The sequence below is a fragment of the Myxocyprinus asiaticus genome, chromosome 7 (assembly GCF_019703515.2).
Source record: "Myxocyprinus asiaticus isolate MX2 ecotype Aquarium Trade chromosome 7, UBuf_Myxa_2, whole genome shotgun sequence".
Taxonomy (NCBI): domain Eukaryota; kingdom Metazoa; phylum Chordata; class Actinopteri; order Cypriniformes; family Catostomidae; genus Myxocyprinus; species Myxocyprinus asiaticus.
In genome coordinates, this window is record NC_059350.1 from 53,153,504 (window position 1) to 53,171,434 (window position 17,931).

The 17,931-nt window shown below is 47.7% G+C and overlaps 2 protein-coding genes across 7 annotated transcripts in view; one reads left to right on the plus strand and one right to left on the minus strand.

Annotated features, from left to right (window-relative positions):
* Window positions 1-17,931, minus strand: part of si:ch211-132g1.1 (T-cell surface antigen CD2) — a 46,056-nt gene that overhangs the window by 25,201 nt on the left and 2,924 nt on the right. The window lies entirely within an intron of this gene.
* Window positions 7,149-17,931, plus strand: part of LOC127443849 (uncharacterized) — a 79,505-nt gene continuing 68,722 nt past the window's right edge. For both annotated transcript variants that reach the window (XM_051702810.1, XM_051702808.1), the window contains exon 1: window positions 7,149-7,297. In XM_051702810.1, the coding sequence (XP_051558770.1) occupies window positions 7,243-7,297 (55 nt within the window). In that variant the 5' untranslated portion in view covers window positions 7,149-7,242. The remainder of the gene's footprint in view (window positions 7,298-17,931) is intronic.

Here is a 17,931-nt window from a genome sequence, read left to right on the forward strand (position 1 = left end):
CGTTGGTATCCTTCATGCAGTGGAGCCATTGGAGTGGGGCGTGATCCAAGCAGAGGGTGAAGGCCCACCCCAACAGGTAGTACCGGAGAGTGAGGACCGCCCACTTGATGGCGAGACACTCCTTCTCTATGGTGCTGTACTTAGTCTCCCTCAGCAAGAGCTTGTGGCTAATGTGCAGCACCGGGTGCTCCTCCCCCTCCACCACCTGCGAGAGTACGGCCCCCAGCCCTCTGTCTGAAGCGTCTGTCTGCAAGACAAAAGGGAGAGAGAAATCGGGTGAATGTATAAGCGGCCCCCCGCAAAGTGCGGCTTTAACCTGCATGAGCGCCTGTTGACACTGCTCCATCCACTGGACCGGGTCTGGAGCTCTCTTTTTAGTGAGATCAGTCAGCGGGCTGGTGACATCCGAATAATTAGGCATGAATCTCCTATAATAGCCAGCCAGCCCCAGGAACTGTCTCACCCCCTTTTTGGCCTTGGGCCTCGGGCAGGTCACAATCGCCGCAGTCTTGTCAATTTGGGGACACACCTGCCTGTGGCCCATGTGGAACCCCAGATACCATACCTCCACCCGCCCAATCGCACACTTCTTGGGGTTTGCTGTGAGTCCCGCTTGTCTCAGCGATCCTGCCGTAAGCCGAATGCGGTCTGAGGATTCGGTCCATGAGATGCTGAAACGTAGCCGGGGCTCCAAACAAACCGAACGGAAGTGTCACAAATTGATGTAATCCAAACGTCGTGGAGAAGGCTGTTTTTTCACGGGAAATTGTTGTCAAGGGGATCTGCCAATAACCCTTTGTCAAATCCAGTGTTGAATAAATTCAAGCAGTGCCCAACCGATCGAGCAACTCATCAACGCGAGGCATTGGGTATGCGTCAAATTTAGACACCGCATTGACTTTTCTATAATCCACACAGAGCCGTACAGACCCGTCGCTCTTAGGAACTAGAACAACCAGGCTGGACCAATCGCTGTGGGATTCCTCTATTACCCCCATATCGAGCATTGCATCCAATTCTTCCCGGACAATTTTTTTTTGTGCTCGGGCAATTGGTAGGGATGGCTACGTACCACCACCCTCGGCTCGGTCTCGATGTGGTGCTGTATGAGGTTCATATGACCCGGTAGAGGGGAAAACACATCTGCAAACTCCTTTTGCAACTTAGCAACCTCTGCGAGTTGATACGGTGAGAGGTGGTCTCCGCAAGTAACCGGGGTGAAATTATTGTGTTTTGTATTCACCTCTGGCCCGAGCTCCGCCCTCTCCGGGAATACAGCAGCTTGAATGGGGAAAACCCAGGGGAGGCTTGCGGGACCTCTCGTACTGCGAATAACAGGGGATCGAGCCATTTGTCCCAATTTATAGCATCCTCGTGCATGACCTTACGAATCATGTTTTTAAGGGTTTTATTAAATCTCTCCACCAGGCCATCTGTTTGTGGATGGTAAACGCTGGTGCGGATTGATTTATTGCCCAATAATTCGTAAAGCTCACGTAGTGTCCGTGACATAAAAGTTGTGCCCTGATCGGTGAGGATTTCTTTCGGAATCCCCACCCGGGAGATTATTTTGAAGAGTGCCTCCGCAACACTGCATGCTGAGATGTTGCACAGAGGCACTGCTTCCCTATATCACGTTGCATACTAGGACCAATACAAAGTGATGTCCGCGTGCTGACCGCTCTAATGGCCCGACGAGGTCCATTCCAATTCTCTCGAAGGGGACCTCAATCAGCGGAAGAGGTGATTGGGGTGGCCGGTGGATTCACCAGCTGGCATTCGCGGCATGCCGCACAACACCTGCAGACATTGCAGGGGGAAGAGAACGGGGAAAACACAGGGGGAGGGGAGAGAGAGTGGGAGGGCTCTTCCACCCTCTGGTAAACTGCCACATGGTCCTCTGCCAATTGAGCAGCCTCCTCCAGCAACGCCGGGCGGTGGCACTGGACCCATTCCGCCGTTCCTCGCAGTAGCCGATGGACGAGCTGCTCCAACACCACCTGATCAATTATTCCCTCAACGTCGTGATCCCCCGCCAGCAGCCTTCTCTAGCAGGCGTCTCGGAGCCGTTGGGTGAAGGCAAACAGGTGGCCGGTCGTCTCCAACTTCATTGACCGGAAGAGCTGGCGATGCTACTCCAGACTGCGGCCAACCTGCTGCAGGATGGTCTTCTTCAGGTCCTCATAAGCCAGGAGGTTCACCACCGGCAGTTGTTGTGCTGCGAGCTGGGCATCCCCGGACAGCAACGGGAGGAGCCTGGCCACCCACTTATCACACAGCCATCTCCATATCTCATCGATCTGCTCGAACAAGTTGAGGAAGGCTTCCGGGTCATCCTTGGCCCCCATCTTTAGAGGCGTGGGCGGGGGCATGGGGCTGTGGTTGTCCGGGGAGACGGCCGGGGCTCTCTCCTGACTGAGAAGGCTCTGGATCGCATGCCGGTCCTCTGCTTGAGCCCGAAGGATCTCAAAGAAGCAGGGATTGTTGGTGGGACTGGTGTAAGCCAGTGAGGGATTTGAGGATCTCTGCCAACTGGGAGGACTCCATGGGGCATACGTCAAGATCCCGTGTTTCGGCACCAGTGTAACAGCTAATAAACAGAAAGGAAGGAGAACACAGGGAAGCAGGTTTTTTCAGAATCAGGTAGGACTTTTAATCGGCCACTTCAATGCTTTACAACTTCACAAACTCGTCAGCTTCACAGGCACGTAGACTTAAATTCATTAGCTTCACAGGCACATAGTAACTTAAACACATCAGCTTCACAAACATAACAGATTAAATGTAGCAGCTTCAGGAGCACTGTGGCCTTCCTTGTGCCAGACTCTCTCTCTTTCTCTGCTGGTGGCGTGGCTGCTTATATGCCGCTCTCCCCATGCTCACTGGAATTAGAGACAGGTGTTACATATAATCTAGCTCAGGTGCAAGCGCCCTTACCACTTTATCTCTCTCCGGACGGACGCTTGACCACACCCCCGCTGCCACAGCCCCCCACTGAACATCGGTTCAGTCTGAGATTACATAAAGAGACAGAAGCAATTGAGACAGCCTAAATAGATAGAAGAACTGTGGTGATTCTCCAAGAAGCTTGGAACATCCTATCTGCCAACAACCAAGAAAAACTGTGTCCACTATGCAACATTTTTCACAAGCGCCTAAAACCTTTGCACAGTACTGTATATATATACACTGGCGGCCAAAAGTTTGGAATAATGCACAGATTTTGCTGTTTCAGAAGGAAATTGGTACTTTAATTCACCAAACTGGCATTCAACTGATCACAAAGTATAGTCAGGACATTATTGATGTAAAAAAACAGCACCATCACTATATGAAAAAAGTCATTTTTGATCAAATCTAGACAGACCCCATTTCCAGCAGCCATCACTCCAACACCTTATCCTTGAGTATTCATGCTAAATTGATAATTTGTTACTAGAAAATCACTTGCCATTATCAAACACAGTCGAAAGCTATTTGGTTCATTAAATGAAGCTTAACATTGTCTTTGTGTTTGTTTTTGAGTTGCCGCAGTATGCAATAGACTGGCATGTCTTAAGGTCAATATTAGGTCAAAAATAGCAAAAAAGAAACAGCTTTCTCTAGAAACTCATCAGTCAATCATTGTTTTGAGGAATCAAGGCTATACAATGCTTGAAATTGCCAAAAAAACCTGAAGATTTCATTCAAAGGTGTACACTACAGTCTTCAAAGACAAAGGACAACTGGCTCTAACAAGGACAGAAAGAGATGTGGAAGACCAGATGTACAAATAAACAAGAGGATAAGAACATCAGTCTCTAGTTTGAGAAATAGACGCCTCACATGTCCTCAGCTGACAGCTTCATTGAATTCTACCCGCTCAACACCAGTTTCATGTACAACAGTAAAGAGAAGACTCAGGGGTGCAGGCCTTATGGGAAGAATTGCAAAGAAAAAGCCACTTTTGAAACAGAAAAACAAAAAGAAAAGGTTAGAGTGGCAAAGAAACACAGACATTGGACAACAGATAATTGGGAAAGAGTGTTATTGATCTTAACCCCACTGAGCTTTTGTGGGTGAGTTGTGAGCAAAGTGACGTATCCATGATCTCCATCTGTGAATTGAAGGATTCTTTGCAGGAAATTTATTTTTAGAGATTGAAAAAATCTCCTGGCTTTGCTTGACAATGATTACGACAGAATCTTGGTGAAGCAATGTTATGAAAGTTGTCTATACATCACAAGCTTGACGATGCCTTCTGCTTGGATGGTTATCTTACGCAATTAAGAATGAAAACAGTTGGAAGATGCAGCAAGGGAAAGACGGACAAAACAGGTAAATTTCTTTGTTGGTAATTTCATAACTGATAGCTCTATTCAGAAAATAGTAGTCACCTTTAAGATAAGTCATTAGGGTGATTCTATAACTTCTGACACTTTGCCGTTGCGACAGTAGAAAAAGTTTTTCTTTTTATTAATAGTAAATGTCTGATAAATGTACTGGAAAGAAAATAATTAGTCAACTATGTTGCCGTCAAATATGTTACTGTCAAATATATTACCCCCCCAATCAACTAGCTAATCAACATTCAATCTTGCTAATACGTACAGTAGATGCACCACAAATGGTCACTGATTAACTAAAAATAGTCTCGTTATGCAGTACACAACTGTGAAAGAGAGGTTTCATTAAACATGATGAGATAAACTGTTCCTGTATGTCAGAGGTATTGCAATTAAGTGTCTTGACAATACCAGAGGCACAGCAAATGATTGCTCTGATGTTATGCAGTTTTATTCTAGACACTAGATGGCACAAAAGGCTTCTAAACCTCTTATATGTTGCGCTAGAAAAGCCTAACTGAGTTGAATAGTCATTTTCTATGACTTAATGTGATTTACACACAATTCTGATTGCACCTTGGGTAGTTGACATACTAAAATTAACATTTTTACAATTAAAATGATATATGCTGTTTTATGAGTTTATATTAATGAATTAAGAAAGTACATTAGATAATCAGAATCAGAATCAGAATCAGCTTTATTGCCAAGTATGCTTACACATACAAGGAATTTGTCTTGGTGACAGAAGCTTCCAGTGTACAACAATACAAAAACAGCAGCAAGACTTTTAAAAAATATTTAAAAATTGAATAAAAAATAAATAAATATTGAAAAGAAAATAAAGTATATAAAGAATACACAATAGACAATATATATATATATACAGTTGTGCTCAAAAGTTTGCATACTCTGGCAGATATTGTGAAAATGTGGCATTGATTTTGAAAATATGACTGATCATGCAAAAAACAAAACAAAACAAAAAAAACTGTCTTTTATTTAAGGATAGTGATCATATCTAGATCACTCCATCACCTGACCCATTGCAGTTTGCTTACCGCAACATCCGCTCCAATGATGATGCCATTGCATCTACAATACACACTGCTCTCTCACACCTGGAAAAAAAGAACACTTATGTAAGAATGCTGTTTGTAGACTACAGCTCAGCATTCAACACCATAGTGCCCTCCAAGCTTGATGAGAAACTCCGGGCTCTTGGCTTAAACAGCTCATTGTGCAGCTGGATCCTGGACTTCCTGTAAAGCAGACGCCAGGTGGTTAGAATAGGCAGCAACATCTCCTCGTCACTGACCCTCAACACTGGAGCCCCACAGGGCTGCTTTCTCAGCCCACTCTTGTATTCCTTTTACACACATGACTGTGTGGCAACACATAGCTCCAATGCCATCATTAAGTTTGCTGATGACACGACGGTGGTAGGTCTGATCACTAACAATGATGAAACAGCCTACAGAGAGGAGGTGCACACTCTGACACACTGGTGTCAGGAGCACAACCTCTCCCTCAACGTCAGTAAGACAAAGGAGCTTGTGGTGGACTTCAGAAGAAAAGACAGAGAGCACAGTCCCATCACCATCAATGGAGCACCAGTGGAGAGAGTCAGCAGCTTCAAGTTCCTGGGTGTCCACATCACTGAGGAACTCACATGGTCCATCCACACTGAAGTCGTTGTGAAGAAGGCTCATCAGCGCCTCTTCTTCCTGAGACGGCTGAGGAAGCTTGGAATGAACTGCCACATCCTCACATGGTTCTACACCTGCACTGTAGAGAGCATCCTGACTGGCTGCATCCGCCTGGTACGGCAATAGCACCGCCCACAACCGCAAAGCCCTGCAAAGGGTGGTGCGAACTGCCAGACACATCATCGGAGGTGAGCTTCCCTCCCTCCAGGAAATATATACAAGGCGGTGTGTGAAAAAAGCTTGGAGGATCATCAGAGACTCCAGCCACCCGAGCCATGGGCTGTTCTCACTGCTACCATCAGGCAGGCGGTATCGCAGCATCAGGACCCGCACCAGCCGTCTCCATGACAGCTTCTTCCCCCAAGCAATCAGACTTCTGAACTCTTGATCCCCCACGATCAAAATACATCAGCACTGCACTTTATTACTCTTACTCTTATATCTCACACCGGACTGTCATAAATTATATTATTATTATATTATATTCTCTCTTAACAACTGACTATCAACCGACAGCCTGAATGTCAATACAGTACAATACTGTACATTCTATATATACTACTATATACTTTTTTTTATTGAATAATGTGTATTCTATATTGTATACTGTACAGTGTATGTTATTATTTGTATATTGTTGAGTGTAATTATGTGTATATTAGACTTTAAATTGTGCTGTGTTAATTTGATGTTATTGTAAATTGGTATATGTCTCATCACTGTCACGACTGCTATGTTGATCGGAACTGCACCCAAGAATTTCACACACTATTGCACTTGTGTATATGGCTGTGTGACAATAAAAGTGATTTGATTTGATTAAACTGCTGAACCTTCAGTGAAATCCAAATGCCAGAGATGGTCCCGCAGGGGAGATATCTCAATGTTAAATACCGGGGCTACCACAGGTGGCGCGAGAGCTGCATGAGACGTTCAAACACTGTGTTTATTGTGTTTATTTGGAGTCCTACAGAAAACCTAAGCCCGCACGTACCCCTAAACCTACCATTAAACCTAAACTTAGTAACAGCGAATGAGACTTTTGCGAGACTTGGGCTGCCGGGGCGTTACCTTCTCAACACTTTCACTTTCGTTTTCTCTGACTTCCTTTATCCGTTTCTGCGGGTGTGTCAGTAACTTAACACGGGCCTGTATTTTATGCGCAAAATATAGGAGAATAAGTGCGTGAAAGCGTATTTTGTACGAAAATGGCGCAACATCTAAAGTGGATCTTGCTCTCAGTTTTCGTACAGTTTGTGTCAGGTAAGCGATGTTTTCATGAAGGTATTTTTGCAGCAAATCAACTGAGCTCCTGTGACAGTGGAATTTGTAATTGTAGAGATTAGCCACTCATGTGTATCAGTAAATTTGAAGTCACAGAGAAAAATGTTTTAAGAGTTGCAAACTTGTAGATTTTTTTTTCCTCTCCCACAGACACAACACAACAGTTACACCTTCTCAAATTCTTCATTGCAGGTGCACAAATCCTATTCTGCGCATGACAAATTAAGAAACGTATACGCTCTCTCCCTTTTGCACCACATATCTGTGTAAAATATGGAGGTAAAGTGATTTGTGCATCTGTCTAGCGGCCCCAGTAATTATTACTCACATAGGGAAGCGTCCCGAAATTGGAAGCTGCAGTGAGTCACAGAGCGGGTTAATTAACATTTTATAAAGCCTATAGGCGATTTAAAGCATGTTTTTCATCCAACGTCACTGCAAATAGGTGTTCCTTATAATATAAAATCAATATTTACATAGTCTAAGAATAGTAAGTTATCTCACTCCCATGTGCCCTGCAGTGTCCCACTAAATCAGTACTGACCTGCAACAGAGGCCTAATCACTTGGAAACAGGTGCTTCCAGCCCCCTTTGTTTACTTGGTTAGTTGCTCAATTCTTGGATACCTATGGGATCAAGATTATATTATTTATAGCTTCCAATTTCAGGACTGCTTCCCTATGGGAATAATAATTACTGGGCAAATTGCCTACTGTAGTGCAAACTCTGACATCCCTTTACTATGGTATTCCTATAAAAATTACTATCCACCAAAAACAAACAAAAAGAAAAATAAACATGGTACCCATGGTTTTCTGACCATGGTAAATTCTCATAAGGGTAATCTTACATTAGGTGCATACTTATGATATGATACTCACCTGCGAAGACCCACCCTGTTCTGTCTGAAGAGAATATAAGGAATAAATCATTTAATATGAGATGACTGAATGGCAAACTTAACAGTGCAGGTAGTCTAGCATCAGCTTACCTTTCGTGAAACAAGAAAGGCTAATCTAACTAAGAAACACTGATTACCAACCGCATATTTAAACTATAAACAAATGTATAACGGTAAGTGATTTCAGAAAAAGAAAGAAAAAACCTACCTTTATGGTATAACAAGCTCTTCTGATTGGCCAAAATTCTCTGATCTCTATACAGTGTCCGCCGCTGCCTCTACAGATGCACAAATCACTTTTGCTCCATATTTTACACAGATATGTGGTGCAAAAGGGAGAGAGCGTATAAGTTTCTTAATTTGTCATGCACAGAATAGGATTTGTGCACCTGCAATGAAGAATTTGAGAAGGTGTAACTGTTGTGCTGTGTTTGTGGGAGATAAAACCAAATCTACAAGTTTGCAACTCTTAAAACATTTTTCTCTGTGACTTCAAATTTACTGATACACATGAGTGGCTAATCTCTACAACTACAAATTCCACTGTCACAGGAGCTCAGTTGATTTGCTGCAAAAATACCTTCAAATGTTTTCGTAGTTAACATTCGTAACAAACTCGTAAAAGGCCCGTCCCATTTGTCTGCCACATTAAAGCGGTATAATTTCCTTTATAGGTTCATTTTCAAATACTGAATAATTACAATTTGATATATATATAGTTTTGATTAGTCAGTCACGGTCGCTGGCTTATTTTTGAGTTATTAGACACAGATGGGCCTACACCGGAAAGTATTATATTGTAATAATAATATCATTACATATTACTTTCCGTGTATCGTCAGTCACGCGATATTTTTGCAGTTTTAGTTTATTCACTCGTAATAAACTACATCATAGAGTCCCTTAGAGGACAGGGCGGGTTTTTCTGAAATACTTTTGCCTTCCCACATAATAACTTTACCACGGTTTTATTACAGTAACCATGTTTTAACCTTGATATTCGTAATAAAACCATAGTATAATACAAGGAAACTAAAACTGTGGTAATCAAAATCATAATTTTGTGTTTTTTATGGTTTACTTAACTGACTATTCATAGTTACTGCAATATTACTATGGTAAAACCATGGTGTCTGCCAAAAAACATGGTAACTTAACGTCATGGTTACTTGTGTAACCTCCTTTCCCTGATGGAGGGAACGAGACATTGTGTCGATGTAGTGACACTAGGGGTCACTTTTGGGAGCCCGAGACACCACTGGTCTTTGATAAAAGGCCAATGAAAATTGGCGAGTGGTATTTGCATGCCACTCCCTCGGACATACGGGTATAAAAGGAGCTGGTATGCAAGCACTCATTCAGGTTTTATGCTGAGGAGCCGATATAAGGTCCGGCCATTTCAGTGGGTAGTTCAGCTTTGTGGCAGGAGGGACACAACGTCTCGTTCCCTCCATCAGGGAACGGAGGTTACACAGGTAACCATGATGTTCCCTATCTGTCACTCACTCGGCGTTGTGTCGATGTAGTGACACTAGAGGTCCCTATACATAATGCCACAATTGGCTGAACTGTGTTACGTGAACTGGCGGTGTGTGGTGGGCAGACTACTCTGTGCCTCATAGCCAGCACACCAGGTCGACACGTAACCTCCCCAACATAGTTATGAGTGTCGAACAGCCCTTTGGGGACAAGTCGACTACCCAAGAGATAGAGATAGGCTTAACCCAGTCGTGGCCTCTTTTCCCCTTCTCTTTTTTCCACTCACTAAAAAAGAAGGGGGATTATCTGACTGGGCCGCCAGGTCTAGTCGGGGGGTGTCCCTCCCAAGGGGAAGACACCGCGGAGACCACACCTCGCCCAAAGGGGGGTGGGGGGGATATTTAAGTGGAAGAATACGTCAGATGGTCTTTCCAACCATGTAGAGAGTCTTCAAGGTAGATTCTACCCAATGAGGGAGGAGTTACTACAAACATGGAGACTGGGGCAGAGGGGCTCTGCCCAAGGAAGACACAGTTTGCAAACAGGGAAACGAATTAGCGGAAGATATATATTGCATGGGGTTAGCCTTACAGGGAACCGCCACATGCGGAGCACCTATCCCAGAACAGGACTCTTAGTTAGCACGTGTACTGAGCCAGCAGCGAGTCTCTCCGAAAATTTGACTGCCACAGGGCTCAGAGAAAGTCAACCAGGGAACAAAAAAAAGAACACTACTGGGAATTAATGGCGCACGTCTTCAGCTCAAAAGGAGGTGGAAGGCGCTATGTGCAAGCGATACACCCGGCAGGCTATCCTGGGCTTATACGCTTGTATTGCATGCCACGAAACCGGTTCCACCCAGAGGTTGTAGAACCTTGCAAAGGTGTTGGGTGTTGCCCAGCCCGCTGCTCTGCAAATGTCTGTTAGAGAGGCACCCCTGGCCAGGGCCCAGGAAGCCGCTACACCCCAGGTAGAATGGGCTTGTAGCCCTACCGGGGGCGGCATGTCCTGGGCATGATATGCCATAGTTATGGTGTCAATGAGCCAGTGGGCGATCCTCTGCTTGGAGACTGTGCTTCCTTTCCGCTGTGCACCAAAGCAGACAAAGAGCTGCTCAGAGATTCTAAAGCTCTGCGTGCGATCCAAATAGATGCGTAAAGCACGCACCGGACACAGCAACGACAGGGCTGGGTCTGCCTTCTCCTGGGTCAGGGCTTGCAGGTTCACCACCTGGTCCCTAAAAGGGGTGGTGGGAACCTTGGTTACATAGCCCGGTCGGGGTCTCAGGACCACGTGAGAGTAACCCGGACCGAACTCCAGGCACGTTTCGCTGACAGAGAACGCTTGCAGGTCTCCTACCCTCTTGATGGAAGTGAGCGCAGTCAGGAGGGCAGTCTTCAAGGAGCGTGCCTTAAGCTCGGCTGACTGCAAAGGCTCAAAGGGGGCTTTCTGTAGACCTTGAAGAACTACAGAGAGGTCCCATGAGGGAACGAGGCGCGGTCTGGAGAGATTCAGCCTGCTGGCACCTCTTAGGAACCTGATGATCAGGTCGTGCTTCCCTAAGGACTTACTGTCGACTGCGTCGTGGTGTGCTGCTATGGCGGCAGCGTACACCTTCAAGGTGGAAGGGGGCAGCCTCCCTTCCAACCTCTCCTGCAGGAAGGAAAGCACTGATCCGACTGCGCATCTCTGGGGGTCTTCCCGTCGGGAAGAACACCACTTAGCGAACAGACGCCACTTAAAGGCATACAGGCGCCTCGTAGAGGGGGCCCTAGCCTGAGTGATCATGTCTACCACCATGGGTGGTAGACCGCTTAGGTCTTCCACGTCCCGTCCAGGGGCCAGACATGGAGATTCCAGAGGTCTGGTCACGGGTGCCAGATGGTGCCCCGTCCCTGAGAAAGAAGGTCCTTCCTCATTGGAATTCGCCTGGGGGGGGCTGTCGCGAGGAGTGTGAGGTCCAAGAACCACATCTGGGTGGGCCAGTAGGGTGCTACCAGGACGACCTGCTCCTCATCCTCCCTGACCTTGCACAGGGTCTGTGCAAGTAGGCTCACTGAGGGAAACGCATATTTGCGTAGACCAGGGGGCCAGCTGTGTGCCAGCGCGTCTATGCTGAGGGGAGCCTCGGTGAGGGCGTACCAGAGCGGGCAGTGGGAGGATTCTTGGGAGGCGAACAAGTCCACCTGTGCCCGTCCGAATCAACTCCAATTCAGCTGGACCACCTGAGGGTGGAGTCTCCACTCTCCCCAGAGGGTAACCTGCTGTAGTGTTGAGGTTGCCCAGGATGTGAGTGGCTCGCAGCGACTTGAAGTGATGCTGACTCCAGAGGAGGAGACGGCAGGCGAGTTGTGACATACAACGAGAGTGCAGACCGCCTTGGCGGTTGACATATGCTACCGTTGCCGTGTTGTTTGTCCGAACTAACACGTGCTTGCCCTGGATCAACGGCCGAAACCTCCGCAGGGCGAGCAGAATTGCCAACAACTCGAGGTAGTTGATGTGCCAATGCAATCGCGGACCCATCCAGAGGCTGGCGGCTGCGTGCCCGTTGCAAACAGTGCCCCAGCCCATTTTGGAGGCATCTGTCTTGACCACGACGTGCCTGGAGACCAGTTCTAGAGGAACACCTGCCCGTAGAAACGAGAGGTCGGTCCAAGGGCTGAAAAGACGGTGACAGACCAGCGTGATGACCACGTAGTGTGTCCCGTGGCGCCATGCCCATCTCGGGACTCGAGTCTGGAGCCAGTGCTGAAGCGGCCTAATATGCATCAACCCGAGCCAGGTGGCCACCGCCGAGGATGCCATATGCCCCAGGAGCCTCTGAAAAAGTTTCGGTGGAACTGCTGTTTTCTGTTTGAACGCCTTCAAACAGGCCAGCACTGACTGGGCGCACTCGTTTGTAAGGTGTCCAACTCCAAACCGAGAAAAGAGATGCTCTGAACTGGGAGGAGCTTGCTCTTTTCCCAGTTGACCCGAAGCCCTGGTCGGCTGAGGTGTGAGAGCGCCAGGTCCCTGTGTGCGCACAACATGTCTCAAGAGTGAGCTAGGATTAGCCAGTCATCGAGATAGTTGAGAATGCAAATGCCCACCTCCCTGAACGGGGCAAGGAAAGCCTCTGCGACCTTCGTGAAGATGCGAGGAGACAGGGACAGGCCGAAAGGGAGGACTTTGTACTGATACGCCTGACACTTGAATGCAAACTGCAGGAAGGGTCTGTGTCGAGGAAGGATCGAGACGTGGAAGTACGCATCCTTCAGGTCTACCACGGCGAACCAATCTTGATACCGGACGCTCACCAGAATGCGTTTTTGCGTCAGCATCTTGAACGGGAGTCTGTGTAAGGCCCGGTTCAGTACTCGCAGGTCCAAGATTGGCCGCAACCTACGGCTTTTTTCGGTACGATGAAGTAGGGGCTGTAAAACCCCTTCTTCATCTCGGCTGGAGGGATGGGGCACTGGAGTTGGACGGTCCGGATCAGCCATTGCGATGGATTGGAAAGCACAAGCCACGCGTCCAAGTTCCGCGCAAGGGGGACCAAGGGGACAACGTCGTCGGACGTACCGGCAGGTGGGGCCTCGCAGCGGGGCAGAGCTCAAGGTGCCCCACCACGTCGTGGCCGTGCTGAGTCTAGGGATATTGAAGCATTTACCTGGCTCCTTGTGACCACCCCCGGAATAGCCTGGGATGGGGGAGGAAGAGGCCTGTCCTCGTAACCCGTGGAGACTGCCACATCGGGGGTGGCTGTGTGCCACAGCTGGGCGCTCAGGGGCAGAAAGACCACCGCTGGAGCGCCAATCCTGCAAGAAAAAACCCATGGACGGTAGTCGTGATGATGACTGTGCACACCGGGTATGTGACCCAGGGAGGAAGGAAGCTGCTCTTTTGCTGAAATGTTTGGTACCGCAGCCACTTGGGCACGTGGCGAATCAAACAAAAAGGCAACAAAAGATTTTCCGCCTGGCCCTCCACCGGGGGATGGAGTGGTCTTCTTACCAGCTCCAGGTGAGTGGGTTCCTTCATCCCTGGGTCGCCCGTCTCAGGGGCGCTTTGACGACCTCTGTGGGTTCTTAGGCGCCGACTGTGAGATGGGTGGCGTCTGCTTCCTCAAAATCAAATCAAATCAAATCACTTTATTGTCACACAGCCATATACACAAGTGCAATGTTGTGTGAAATTCTTGGGTGCAGTTCTGATCAACATAGCAGTCGTGACAGTGATGAGACAGTACCAGTTTACAATAACATCAAATTAACACAGCACAATTTAAACAACTGATATACACATAATTACACTCAACAATATACAAATAATAACATACACTGTACAGTATACAATACGCACTATATAGATACACATTATTCAATAAAAATAAAAAATAAAAATATATATAAAAAAGTATATATAGTATATTTATAGAATGTACAGTATTGTACTGTATTGACATTCAGGCTGTCGGTTGATAGTCAGTTGTTAAGAGAGAATATAATATAACAATAATATAATTTATGACAGTCCGGTGTGAGATATAAGAGTAAGGGTAATAAAGTGCAGTGCTGATGTATTTGATCGTGGGAGATCAAGAGTTCAGAAGTCTGATTGCTCGGGGGAAGAAGCTATCATGGAGTCGGCTGGTGCGGGTCCTGATGCTGCGATACCGCCTACCTGATGGTAGCAGTGAGAACAGCCCATGGCTCGGGTGGCTGGAGTCTCTGATGATCCTCCGAGCTTTTTTCACAAACCGCCTTGAATATATTTCCTGGAGGGAGGGAAGCTCATCTCCGATGATGTGTCTGGCAGTTCGCACCACCCTTTGCAGTGCTTTGCGGTTGTGGGCGGTGCTATTGCCTTACCAGGCGGAGATGCAGCCAGTCAGGATGCTCTCTACAGTGCAGGTGTAGAACCGTGTGAGGATGTGGCGGTTCATTCAAAACTTCCTCAGCCGTCTCAGGAAGAAGAGGCGCTGATGAGCCTTCTTCACAACGACTTCAGTGTGGATGGACCATGTGAGTTCCTCAGTGATGTGGACACTCAGGAACTTGAAGCTGCTGACTCTCTCCACTGGTGCTCCATTGATGGTGATGGGACTGTGCTCTCTGTCTTTTCTTCTGAAGTCCACAACAAGCTCCTTTGTCTTACTGATGTTGAGGGAGAGGTTGTGCTCCTGACACCAGTGTGTCAGAGTGTGCACCTTCTCTCTGTAGGCTGTTTCATCATTGTCAGTGATCAGACCTACCACCGTCGTGTCATCAGCAAACTTAATGATGGCATTGGAGCTATGTGTTGCCACACAGTCATGTGTGTACAGGGAATACAGGAGTGGGCTGAGAACACAGCCCTGTGGGGCTCCAGTGTTGAGGGTCAGTGAGGAGGAGATGTTGCTGCCTATTCTAACAACCTGGCATCTGCTTGACAGGAAGTCCAGGATCCAGCTGCACAATGAGCTGTTTAAGCCCAGAGCCCGGAGTTTCTCATCTAGCTTGGAGGGCACTATGGTGTTGAATGCTGAGTTATAGTCTACAAACAGCATTCTCACATAAGTGTTCTTTTTTTCCAGGTGTGAGAGAGCAGTGTGTATTGTAGATGCAATGGCATCATCAGTGGAGCAGTTGTTGCGGTAAACAAACTGCAGCGGGTCAAGAGAGAGAGGCAATACAGAGCAGATGTAATCTCTGATTAGTCTCTCAAAGCATTTGCTGATGATGGGGGTCAGAGCAACAGGACGCCAGTCATTTAAGCAAGTGATTTTTGATTGTTTTGGAACAGGCACAATGGTGGATGTTTTAAAGCATGTGGGGACTACAGACAAAGAGAGAGAAAGGTTGAAAATGTCTGTAAAAACACCAGCCAGCTGGTTTGACTCTGATGACGCGGCCCGGAATGCCGTCTGGGCCCGCAGCTTTGCGGATATTCACTCGTCTGAAGGATCAGGTTACATCCGCTACAGAGACGGAGAGTGAACTAACCTCTGTAGCTTCAGCCGCGAGAGCTCTCTCCGCGAGGGCGGTGTTATTTCCCTTGAAACGAGCATAAAAATTATTTAGCTCATCCGGGAGTGAGGCAGCGGTGTTCATGGCGGAGTTTTTATTCCCTTTAAAGTCTGTGATGATGTTAATTCCCTGCCACATGCTTCTAGAGTTGGTGTTGTTAAACTGTCCTTCAATCTTGCTCCTGTACTGGCGTTTTGCGGTTCTGATAGTTTTTCGGAGGGCATAACTGGCTTGTTTATGCTCCTCCGCGTTCCCGGAATTAAAAGCGGAGGTCCGCACATTAAGTGCCATGCGAACATCGCTATTAATCCAAGGTTTCTGATTCGGATAGATCCGTATTGTTCTGGTCGGAACCACGTCCTCCACGCACTTTTTGATTAAACACATTATGCTATCAGCGTAAAGCTCGATGTCGTCATCAGAGGCGGACCGGAACATCTCCCAGTCCGTGTGATCAAAACAGTCTTGTAGCGTAGAATCTGATTGGTCCGACCAGCACTGGATCGTTCTGAGGGTGGGTGCTTCCTGTTTCAGTTTCTGACTGTAAGCAGGCAGAAGCAGAATGGAAGAGTGGTCTGATTTGCCAAATGGTGGGCAGGGGAGGGATTTGTAGCCATCCCGGAAGGGAGAGTAGCAATGGTCCAAAACCTGGTCCCCTCGTGTGTTGAAACTAATGTGCTGGTGGTATTTTGGTGCGACTGATTTTAAACTGGCTTTATTAAAGTCCCCAGTCACAATGAACACGACCTCAGGGTGCATGGTTTCCTGCTCACTTATACTCCCATACAGTTCCTTGAGTGCCTGGTCTGTGTCGGCTTGTGGAGGAATGTACACAGCTGTGATAATAACCGCTGCGAATTCCCTCGGTAGCCAGAATGGTCTACACAGAAGCATAAGAAATTCCAGATCAGGAGAGCAGAAAGACTTGATAGAATGTACGTTCCTCTGATCACACCAGGATTTGTTGATCATAAAACATATACCACCTCCTTTGCTTTTACCTGAGAGGTCTTTCGCTCTGTCCGCTCGGTGCACGGAGAACCCCGCGGGTTCAATGGCTGAGTCTGGAATCTCCGGAGACATCCAAGTTTCCGCAAGGCAGATAATGCAGCAGTCCCTTGTATCTCGTTGGAAAGAGATCCGCGCTTTCAGCTCGCAGAGCTTGTTATCCAGAGACTGAACATTTGCCAGTAGAATAGTGGGTAGCGGGGGTCGATTTCCATGGCGTCTTACTCTGATGAGAACGCCGGCTCTGTTTCCTCTTTTCCTTTTGCGTTTCCGCGGCCGTGCTGCCCAGACAAAGGGCTCCGCTTGCGTGTTTGTAAACAGTGGGTCGGCATTGAGGAATGTGAAGTCCGGTTTACGATGTGAAATTGCTGAACCAATGTCCAAAAGTGTTTGTCTGTCGTAGACAATAAGGCAGACAACATCCAAGACAAAAAACATGAGAATTGTGAACAAAACAAACAAAACACTACTATGTTGTGTCGGAGCTCGCAACGCAGCAGCCATACTCGGCGCCATCTTGAGTTCCAGTTGAGCAGTCACCGCAGGGGGACGCCCTTGGCGACGAGCAGACGGGCAGGATGTGCCGGGTTGCCTCCGTCTGCTGCTTCACCGCAGAGAACTGCTGGGCTAAGTCCTCGATGGTGTTGCCGAATATGCCAACCTGGGAAATGGGGGCAGCAAGAAACCGTGTCTTGTCGGCCTCACCCATCTCTACAAGGTTGAGCCAAAGGTGGCGCTCCTGGACCACTAGTGTGGCCATCGTCCGCCCGAGAGACCGCGCCGTGACCTTCATCACTCGGAGAGCGAGGTCGGTCGCCAAGCGCAGTTCCTGCATCAAATCTGGGGCAGAACTACCCTCGTGCAGTTCTTTCAAACTCTTGGCTTGGTGGACCTGCAGGAGAGCCATGGCGTGCAGGGCAGAGGCGGCTTGTCCAGCAGTGCTGTAGGCTTTAGCCATCATGAACAACGTGAGCCTACAGGGCTTGGATGGGAGCTTAGGGCGTCCGCGCCAGGTGGCGGCGCTCTACAGGCATAGGTGCACCGCGCGCGATTTATCCACCGGGAGAATCGCAGTATAGCCCCTGGCCGCCCCACCATCGAGGGTAGTGAGAGCGGGGGAACTGCGGAATCGGGGTGGGCAGTAAAAGGTGCCTCCCACGATTTCGTCAGCTCCTCATGCACTTCCGGGAAGAATGGCACTGGAGCGGGGTGTGGCTGCTTTGAGCAGTGCCTCG